Genomic DNA, 11,569 nt, shown 5'->3' on the forward strand with positions numbered 1-11,569 from the left:
ACCGGATTGGAAAAAAAATCGCACCGAACGAAGGAGGATTGAAAATAACAACCGCATTATACTCGATATTATTATTCTATAGCGTTTATCAGTTAACCCTTTTTATTGTCGGACATAAAATTGAAGTTCTTTTTATCGTTGTCCCGTTTCCGCCCATTATCAGGCCGGCAACTTCACTCTGTTGATAAGGGGGATGAAAACGATCCTGTACCATTGTAACTGAAATGATGGCACAACAATGGCACACATATATCGAAGCACACACACGAGAATGGTTATGGTGATAAAAGCAGATGTGTTAAGTAATGTAATATTATTGTTCTGGACGGACCCAAGAATTGACACTTTGTACGTTGATGGTGATATTTTCTCGTGAATGGTCACTTATAGTTTCCTTTTAACGTTTCTAGACCAAAAAGTATACTTTGATTGTTATTTACAGAACAAATAAAAATTGACAAAATTTTTTTTTATTTATGTCAGTTCAACCAATAAGTAAATCTTAAATTTGAAGAATATCCTATTTCAATTTATTGTGGTATTTTTTCAATCAAAAACATAAAAAAAACAGCATATTTGAACTTTTTCTCTGTTTTCTATATACGTGTATTTACAATTTTTTTTAGACTGTTCTGACTGATACCCATAGCCTAAAGGGCAATTATTAAATTGTGAAAATTAAATTTTTGTTTACTATTGCATTTGATTACAATCGAATTCAAAAACAATAAATAAATCAGCAGTAAGCAATGTTGAATGCTTGGTGGTAGGCAACAAGAGAAACGCGATGTTTACACAAAAAAGCAAAATTCCAGCGCATTGTTGTAATGGAATATACGTTTTTTTAGACAAAAATTTGGTTTTATTAATTTTATAATAGCAGTATTAGTTAATTATGAAATTGGGCAAGAGTGTAAAGGAATTCAATTAAACGGAACAATTGTTGTTAATGGCAAAATATGAAAAAAAAAGAAGTATCAATCAAGGTTATGTGGATGAAAATTAGTACTTATATCAGCTACATTGCTGGAAAACTGGATTAATTATGAAAACTTTGTAATAAAGATTTCTTGTATTGTTCTATTATGAAGCAATTACATTTGACGGACATGGTGTGATCATTTATATGTCGATGGATAGCCAATAAAATAGTCTTTCTGAAAAAACACTTTTCTCCATAAGTTTAAGTAGTTTTAGTACTATTTGTACTTATTTGACTAAGATGGTATGGACTTTTATATGTCGATGGATAGACAACAGTACTGATACACGGGCGTTAAAAAAATTTAAATTTTAAAAAATTGTTTATACTTATTTTGATACATTTGGGGTAAGGGAATGTACTACAACTGTCAGCTTGACGTTGGCTGTTATTGAATTCGTGAAAATCCAAAATGGCGGCAAATAAATAATTTAAAAACCAGGGTCGTACTGAAAATGTTTATACAAAATTCTGGTATTCATTAAACTGGAACAAGCAAATAGAAAATAGCATAAAACACACTAAATTGACATGAAACACAATTTGACTAGTTTGGGTATTTGGGCAGTTACAGACCTGAAACTTTCACTGGAACCAGTAAATTGAACCTCTATACCAGGGACGTAGGTATTAACCAATTTTTAGAAAAACCCTGATATTCATTAAACTGGAATAAGCAAACAGAAAATACCAGAAAACCCACTCAACTGACATGAAACACAATTTTGCCCATAATTTGGGTATTTGAGCAGCTACGGGCCTGAATTTTTCACTGAAGGCACTAAACTAATCCTAAAAACCAGGGCCTGACTGGAAAATTTTTAGAAAAAATCCTAGTTTTTGTGACACTAGAATAACTAAACAGAAAATGACAGAAAACTCACTCAACTGACATGAAACACAATTTGGGTATTTCGGCAGTTACGGACTTTCTGGGGCTAGTAAATTAAACCCTTAAGCCAGAGCCGTGTGAAATAGAATGCGGCCCAAAATTTTTTGAAAGCTGTCAATTTGACGGCTATAGCAAAAATCAAAGAAAATTGGAATGACGTAATAATGTTACAGAAAAGTGAATCAAGATATAGATATTTTGAATGTGACAAATGAAGAAGCAAACGTTCACCAACGTTACATTCAAATCGTTTCTATTACACTGTTACACGTCACTCCATTGTATTTTGATTTTTGCTATACATACTTTCATTAATGGATTTGATGTCGTGCTGCCACTTTTTCAGCTGTAATAAGTACTATTTTTGACTGGGAAATAAATAACAGTCATGATAATTTATATAACATTTGATTTTAGGCTGTAATACTGAAGAGTTGATAAACATGTTCGTTTTAAAGGGCTATTAAAATATCGATACCAATTTAAGTGTTCGGCGAGCAAATGGTGTCGACAAGCACCATCAACTTCTTGCTGATGTGATTATTCAGGTTAATGGTAATTATCATGCGAACTAAATTAGAAAAGTTTTACGTGTATTTCGTAAAAGACATTACTACCAGCGAGCCAAACATATTATGTACACAAATCGAAGTTTAATCTAAATTTGATTTCAGAAAGTCCGAGTTTTGCTGCGCCAATCACGAACGTCACTGCCGCGGTGGGAAGGGAAGCCATACTGACCTGTTTGGTCAACGATTTGGGGAGTTATAAGGTAAGTGAACTGAACAGGAAAAAAATAGTGCCGGACCTGTCCTCGAACATAAATAATGCCCTGGAAAAGGCCATAATAAATTTAACAAACCTAAGTGGAAAAACCATTTGATATGCTAATCGCCAACGTGTCATGCCCCTGTCCTATAAAAGTAATATCGGAAAATCAACGACCGTATTTTGTAAATCCATCAGGAAATACAAATATTATACCGTTTAATTTACACTGAACTTGGTTTCTTTGTTTTATTTTTTCTTGATATCATCTTAAAAAACAGGGACGGGGGTGTATAAATTTCTCACTTAAGTAATCGATTATCGGTGTAACCTACAAAGTAATAGAGTTAATATAATTTATAACCACCGGTCAACAATTTAAAAATATTCCTTAAAATAACATGCACAAGGGTTTTTTTATAGGATTTTATAATGCCGACATGCCAACTCTGCTTGCCCAAACTGTTTAATTGATAAAAATGCAAATGCACTAAATAGTGTGTTTTTAGGTGGCCTGGTTGCGGGTGGACACGCAAACGATCCTGACCATACAGAATCACGTCATTACGAAAAACCATAGAATAGGAATAACCCATAGCGAGCATAAAACGTGGTTCTTGCACGTCAAAGAGGTGAAAGCAACGGACAAGGGATGGTACATGTGCCAGATCAACACCGATCCAATGAAAAGTCAAGTGGGATTTCTTGACGTAGTTGGTAAGCTTGTTTTCTGTTATTTCATTAAATTTCTCAAAGGTCATAGCGAGACCTTTAAGTGTATTAGCTCTAGTGGTTGTCATGCTTTGCTTGCGACGCTGAAAGCCATAGATATCTCAAAGATCTAGATTAGATATCCGAGAGAATATTTGGAAAGTTTCTCGATCGTAATTAAGATGAATCTACGTGAAAGCGTGTTATTTCATGTTGGGGAAGCTTCCAGGTTTCTGTTTAAGGATTAATAGCTGATGAGATCTTTCAATCACACAATGACGTCAATTTTAGAGCTTTGCAAGTTACGTCCATCGGATGTATACTGGGAATACAGATTCAACGCTAATATGTTTATACAAGGGACGTAATTACTATCAACACATTTAACATCCTCAATCAGGATTTATGGACAGATTTTCGAACCTGGTTCCTTGACCACATTTTAATGTTTAATTAATTTTAATTTTGTTAATGTTTGTATTTCAAATTAATTGTTTTCTTTCTTCCTTAAATTTGGTACGCATTCAGGTACATTTATGGAGGTAAAAAAATATATACAGGGTGTTCCACGATAAATGTTATATATGTCACATTTCAAGGCTTCTTAGGGCGTCCAAAAATAACCCAAGAGTGCTATATCTAATTTAAGGTCTTTTGGTATAAATATGTTCTTTTGGAATTGGAACCTTTCTGGAACAAAATAAAAAATTGACAATTTTGACAAAAAATGTAATTTTTACAAATTTTTGACAGGTTTAAAGTGCTCAAGTCATTTCATTAAAGAAGCTATTTCTGAATGGAATGTCTGTGTTTAACACCCTGTATGTCTCTAACGAGATAACTTTGAATTAAATAGTCTATATAGCAAACTTGACTTACTATTTGAAGCACTTTAAAGTTATCGTGCAACACCCTGTATAACTTAGGCACAAATGGATCTGTTACGCTTAGGTTTTCGTGGCGGAAACAACGACTTTACGCCCTGTGGCTGTCGATTATTTTTACGGCACCTCTCTCAGGATGAAGAACGGAAAAGTTACTAAAACATCTTTTCAAAAACCTCAAACCATCACTGCGGGCGAAATCTTCTTCTTTCAGCCCTAAAACGTAAATAATATGCCAAAATGTCATAATTAAGTTTGTATATTGGAACACCCTGTGCAACTAACTACTAAAAGTTTAGGGTGCGTTATCAAAAATACTAAAAATATCAAAACAAGTGAGTATAATGAAAATTCCTGTCTCTAAACTGACCTGTCAATGTAGTATTTTCTTCATTGTTAATCTGAAGATGGAAGAATGAGTAAAATGTTCAAAAACTGTATAATTTGATTTTAGGATTTCCTAAATTATGAAAATATGAAATATGTTTAAAGTATTACGAAATATAGTTTAAATAATACGAATTGGGTTGCCTTAAACCAGCTGTAGCTTGTGTGACTTGAGGAAAAAATTGATTTTTCTCCTAAATGAAAGTTACTTCAAATGAAGGGCATGTTTGATGATAAAAGGGAATAGATGATCAAAAGAAAGCAAAAGAAAGACGAGTTATTCAACTGTGTAAGAAAGTATTCACAAAACATACCAACCTCTCCTAGTTGAAGGAAATTGAGTATGAGGAAACTGGGCAGAGAGACGGGAGAGAGGAAACCACATGTGAAGATGACGTGTAGGAGAGAACAGAAAAAGAAGCTGAAACTGAGTTGGATTTGAAATTAAAAGGAAAATTCAGTCTTACTTACTTAAAAACTTTTTAGTTTAGTTTAATAAAAAATAACATTTTATCAACATTAAATAACATTACTATCATCCTGAAAACAAAGTTTTAGTATAAACTATGTTTAAAATTTGGAATTCTATACTGAATATAATTAACCTTCACCTGAAAAAGGTAGGTACCTTCAGGTAATTTGCAAAATAGTGCTTCTAGACTTGATTGTTAAGCCGTTGGGGAGCAGAAGAAAGTCACGTCCAGAAAACTAATGGAATATTAATAGTAATCTCTTGGCAACGTTCTGTTCCATTTGGTAGTCAGAAAAACCACATAAGCCACTTAAACTCAGGTGAATAATTGAACAATTCAGTTTGAAAAGCTATTGAATTTGGGATATTGAACGTTAGTTCATGCGAAAGGCTCTCCTTTGCATAATGAACGTATTGTGCGATAATTGTCGTTGATTGTTTGTTGCAATTTCAAGCGGTTTGAATTAAATCTAATCGAGCGGCTGTATTATCAACACCGTATTAAGTTCGACACTAATTATATCTAACAACAATACGTGAAAATCAATTCAGCCATATAATATGGTTGATATTACGTTAGAGTGATGGAAGTGTTAATTGTCCTTACGGGAAAGGTGGTTAATAAAAATATGAAGACAAAGAGCCGGAAATAAACTGGTCAGTGGTATCTAAATTAAATAAAGTAGCGTTTCATGAGGAAACTAAACCGTTGCTAAAAGCGAAATTGCAAGAGGTTTTAAGGAAGAGAAATGGCAGTTTGCGAACGTACGGAAACTCCCTTGAGAAGCATTGGTTTTGCTGACCGCCGGGGGTTTCCGCAGTTGCACTAAATATAATGAATAGGAAATAGGTTATTCTGAAATATCGTAATTGAGATTTCCGCAGGTTGCGGCTATCTTAACTCGAAGATTTCTAATCAAGACAGATTTGCAACAACTTGCTCATTTTTTTTCAGTCCCACCTGATATACTGGATTACGCCACCAGCAGCGATATTATCGTACGAGAAGGAGCCAATGTTAATTTGCACTGTGTTGCTAAAGGATTTCCAACGCCGTCAATTATATGGAAGAGGGAAAGTGGAGACTTGATTACTTTAGCAGACGGGAAAGAAGGTAAGCCGCGTGTTTTTGTTTTCGGCCTGGAAAACTCATTTACAACGAGTTTTTGTGTATGTTTTATGGAACCCGAGAAGCTTTGGGTGATTGGCGTTTTCTCGACAGAAAACTGTACTGGGTGTAATTTGGAAAAAAAAAACTTAATGCACCACACCGTGTGAAATGTTGCATTTGAAAGTTTTTACAGAAAACGTGTTTTGTGGTTTGTTTTTAAACCAGTTTTCATTAAAAAAAATTAGTCCATTTAACACAATCAAAATTGAAACTGGTAATATACAACAAGTAGATACTGGTGTAGCAGGTTAAAAAAATAACCATAAAAAACGTTATAATAGTTATTTACATTACTAGTATGGTATGAGAAATTTTATAGTACAACAGTATCACACTAGTACAATAAAATCAAATCAATTCAAATCAAAAATCGCTTATTACGTAACTCAAAATGAATTATGTAATCATTCATTGAATTAGATAAATAATATAAATGATTATTGTCGTTATTGTCAAGTTTAACAGTTTTGAAGTTTTTGTGTCAATTTTTCTGTTATATTCATTTTATAGCTTGTACGATAAGGCAACAATAAAATTAAAGTACTAAACAAATTAAATAAACTACGAATATTAACAAAATGAAAAACAAATGTCAAAATGTGACTTAATTTTCGAAAAAAAAAATACAGGGTGAATTGCAGTGCTTTATAAAATATTTTCAAAATGGTGCTAATCGCTTACTTTAAACACCCTGAATATTGTCTTTTTTTTTAATTCTACGACAAATTCTAGACATATTTCGTGCATATCAGTATATTTTATGAAAAATTTGGCATTTGCATTACCTAAAACAATTTTAATTTTCCCATATGAGAAAAGGTTTATTTCTTGTTTTTTGTGATTTGTTTTGTCAAACTAAATTTGTCGTAAGAGTGGAGGTGCAAAAAATAGCAATTATAATAATACTGAGTGGTCAAAAATTATTCTCAAAAAATTAAATTTAAAAAGTGCGAAAAATCCAGTGTTTCAAACTATTTTTATAATATTATTTTGTTCCTCATCTGAAATTATGACAAGTTTGTATTATGTTAGTTATCTGAAAAGTTAAAACTTTTTGAAATAATTTATTGTAAATAAATGATTATTCTACAAACGTCTAAGATGAATTTTCGTGAGTATTAATGCCAAACTGCATAGCAACTGTCAATAGGTGTCACTAATTCTGTTCAAGTTTTGGACATTTCAAAAAGATTATTTTGGTGTTGTAACTATTTCAAAAAGTATCAATTTTTTAAACAAATAATATAAATTAAACTAGTCGTAAGTTGAAATGGAGATAAGATAAAATTTAAAAAATTGGGGTGTTCCATATGAAAAACTCGATTGGAACCTTTTGAGGCAAAACACTTTTTGGAATTTAATTTTGTGGCCAATTTTTGATCGCCCTGTATTACTTCCAACCTTTTTTGCAACACCCTTGTTTAACAAAGTCAAACCCAAAAACCAAGGAAAAACGTTTTCTGATGTGCGAAAATTAAACTTGTTTTGGGTAGTGCAAATGTCAAATTTTACATAAAATAAAAATAAATCTCAGAAACGAGTACAGATGACACTATTCGTGAAATATGTCTAAAAGTTGTAATAGGATCCGTCCAAGCGCCATCTCCCGGCAAAATTATTGTATTAGCTCTGTCTAACCTGTCAAAACGTGATTTCAAATAGATCCACTGACATATACATCTATATTATTGTCCCTAATCCGCTATAAGACAATTTCAAAAAATTTAATGACCCTATTGAACCTTACTAGACACTTTGGGCTATATTGTCTAACAAAATGAAGCTTCTAACGTAAAAACTGAATTTGTGGTGAATTTTCAATTTTCAATGTTTTTTGGTGCACTCGGTTAAAAATTAAAAAAAAAATCAATGACACTATTGAACCTGTTACTATTGACATTTATAATACTAGTTAAGATTGTACTAAAACTTTTCAAAAAGTTCAAAGTTCTTGTCCAAATATCCAACAAGATTTTCGATTGTCGAAAAAAGTAATTACAAAGTAATCCGAATTGAAATTCGAGGGTCCGAGTAGAGCTTTAAAACTGAACTGAATTCTGTTTGAAAAATAATTGAGCGCAGATCCAGGTAGAAAACGGAGACGAAAAACTTCAATAGAAAACTGTATAAAGTTAATGAAATTACGAATTACCTACAGAAAGGCTACTTTAATTGTTTAATCCTGTTTTCCGTCCGGACAACTTCTGCCGCGTGAAAAAGAGTTCGTGCCACTTCCGACTTGATTTAATTATATTGCCTCCCTTGGCAGGGATTGCGGGAGCCAGATGTTATAATTAATTTATCTTAAAAGTTGAAAAACACTTTTTCCGTAAATAATAAATAGCCGGCGTCCCCCAATTATATTTCTCTCTCTCTGAATTAGAAGAAAAGTGGCGCACTCCCACCGGGGAAACGTTTCAGAGAAAAGAACTTTTCCTGTCGGACGCGGACATTGATTTCGCTACAAGAGTGGGCAAATTGGCAAAGCAAATTCCTGACACCATCGGACTAAATAAATATTAGAAGGTCCAATTCACAGCTTAAAAGCGCATTTCCTGCGAATTAAACCTGGCCCGGTTTGACGCGGGCTTAATTGCTGAACATCTCTCTTTGGGTCCAGTTTAGTGTGCGTAATACCTCATTATAATTTTGTCCCGTTTCTGTTTCAGTTGCAGTGGCTGAGGGCTCATTGCTGAACTTGACACGGGTGAACAGACAACACATGGGACCGTATTTGTGCATCGCATCCAATGGGGTTCCGCCTTCTGTTAGCAAACGCATTATGCTTGTCGTCAATTGTAAGTTAGCCCACATAATATACCTCCAATATTCTCTTGCAATCAATCGTTAAAACATCCGTTTAGACCCTTTTGTCTGCTTTGGTAAGTGAAATAATAGCCTCAGGTTCGGATCATCTGCATGAAGCTATCTATGTTTATGAAGATGTCCTAATTAATTGTACGGACCTAGTTTCACAACAATATGTTGAGTAACTGAGTGTTTTATGATTCTACTTATGTATGGCAAATAATTTTAATTAAAAACCTGTATTCATGGAAGTATCTTGGATGAACTCTTTTTTGCTATTCCTGGATTTTCTGTCTGCCTTTCAGCATACATATTTCTTAGTCTGCCCTTTCTTTTGCAAGCCAAATAAAGTCTCAATCTATTAATTCTTCCAGGATGCTGTAACATCAAAACAACTTACACTAGTTTCACGATTCTTCTCATGTTATTTTAATGACATCAGTACAAAATTCATACTAGTTTCGTATGTGTTTGTTCTTTTCTGAACTTAATATTATTGTTTGCTTTGGATCGCATGCTTTTGGTTGGGAAGCAACAACTTGAGTGATAAAGTCACGTGTGTTGTCGTGTTTTTATTAGGAGTAGGTCACGTGACCGTCGAGAGGAGTTTGTCCATTGAGTAAAAATTACAAATATCAGAAAGTAAGATTAGAGCCGTATTTGAGGTTAAAAAAGCTCTAGGCAGTTTCTGTTTAAAAAAATTATATAAAACAAATTTTGAGATCACATCTAAATTTTGGTTAATAACATCAATTTTAAAACAAAACAAAAATGAGGTTCAAGAAGCTGGCAAATTTTTCAAATTTGTTTGCTAATGATGTGCAAAGAACCAGAGAAGAGACAAGAAGAGACCATTATTTTCATATTTTAAATTTTTTTAGATTTTTTGATGTTATGTTATATTAATTTAGTTTTGGGGAAAGCGGTTTTTCGCTCCTCCTTTGAATAACTAAATTTTATAAACTGATTTTTTTGCTTATTTCACCTAATTTTAGGTCCTTTGGTATAAATATACCTTTTTCTGTGCAATAGAACCCTTTTGGAGCACAAGAATATTAAAATTAGAAGATTATTTAAAGAAAAATTGAGAATTTTAAAAAATTGATATTTTTCCAATTTTTATAACGTGTAAAGTGCTTATTTCACCTAATTTGAAGTCCTTTGGTATAAATATACCATTTGCTGTGCATTGGAACCCTTGTAGAGCAAAATTAAAAAAGCACTTTTGACAAAAATTGAATTTTTTGACTTTTTGAAAAATCGTAGCTCTTTTATTTAAATTCGCAGGAAATTCGTTCCTATGCCATTCGAAAAAGCATCTGAATTTTTGATAGGTTTTAACTTTTTTATTTCAACTCCTATTAATTTCGTTAAACCGCCATTAGAAGAAGAAAAGTCTCTCTAGCTCTTCACGTTACCGAGATATTGAATCTTAAAAAGTACTTAAAAAACACATCAAACCCACTAAACTAAATTTGGTTTAATGTGATACTCTGGAATAAATCAAATAAAAAAATTAATTTATTATTGGCGGTAATAACTAACAACGTCACTACATTTTTCCTGGATATACAGGGTGTTCGAATATAACGTTAATCAATGCTTTTTAAGACTGCTAAAACCCTTCAAAGGACAAACTCTAAATTTGAATTTTATATCTTTCAAAACTGTTTGTTGGAATTTTGAAAACACAATATATTTTAGTGAGTTTTATATGTCCAGCTTTGATAAAACCCTCATTTATTAACTTGTTATTAAGAAACTGTACACCAGTATTATTTTACTATTAAACTAATTATCTAATTTTTTGCAGTTCCTCCAATGGTGTGGATTAAAACTCAACTGGTGGGCGCCTACGATGGCCAAAACGTCACTCTGGAATGTCACGCCGAGGCTTTTCCGAAATCGATAAACTACTGGTCCAATGAAGTGGGCGACATGCTACCCCATAACAGTAAGCGTTGCATTTCACTTAAATTTGGTTACTTTAAGTTTCCGCTCGTTGTATTTCAATCCGAAACAAACCCAACGCATCTCCTTTCAAATATGTTTTCCATTTCAATAAATTAATTTTCCCTGATGCATCGTGCATCGCGGAAGAGTTTTCGAAGTGGAAACACTCGCTGTCTAGTTTGGTGATTTATGTAGTTCAAAAGTTAAATCTAATTAAATTGCTCCGCTTTTTTTTAGTACTTATTGGGAGTTTTAATTAAAGTTGTTTGTTGTATATTTTTTACGTTTACAGGTGATAAGTATACTGCCTCGCAGAAGACTCATTCATATAAAACAGTTATGAGATTGATTATTAACAATGTGGGACGTCACGACTATGGACAGTACAAATGTGTGGCCAAAAATGCTTTAGGAGAAACTGACGGCACTATTCTGCTTCAAAGTAAGTTCCCTGCTAAACATCCAGTTTATTTTAAATGACATTTTATGGATTTTAGGGATATCAAATTCTTCCCGTTTAGGCGAGAGCAACCTTAATGGT

General features: G+C 33.0%; 1 protein-coding gene across 1 annotated transcript in view; it reads left to right on the forward strand.

The window, feature by feature from the left end:
• LOC145730741 (neurotrimin-like) overlaps positions 1-11,569 on the forward strand; it is a 34,573-nt gene that overhangs the window by 21,961 nt on the left and 1,043 nt on the right. The window contains exons 2-8 of the mRNA XM_081982096.1: positions 2,549-2,646; positions 3,152-3,359; positions 6,052-6,210; positions 8,937-9,065; positions 10,889-11,029; positions 11,321-11,470; positions 11,526-11,567. Coding sequence (XP_081838222.1) covers positions 2,549-2,646; positions 3,152-3,359; positions 6,052-6,210; positions 8,937-9,065; positions 10,889-11,029; positions 11,321-11,470; positions 11,526-11,567 — 927 coding nt within the window. The remainder of the gene's footprint in view (positions 1-2,548; positions 2,647-3,151; positions 3,360-6,051; positions 6,211-8,936; positions 9,066-10,888; positions 11,030-11,320; positions 11,471-11,525; positions 11,568-11,569) is intronic.

This window comes from Ips typographus, linkage group LG6 (assembly GCF_016097725.1).
Source record: "Ips typographus isolate SLU linkage group LG6, UJ_Ityp_2.0, whole genome shotgun sequence".
NCBI lineage: Eukaryota > Metazoa > Arthropoda > Insecta > Coleoptera > Curculionidae > Ips > Ips typographus.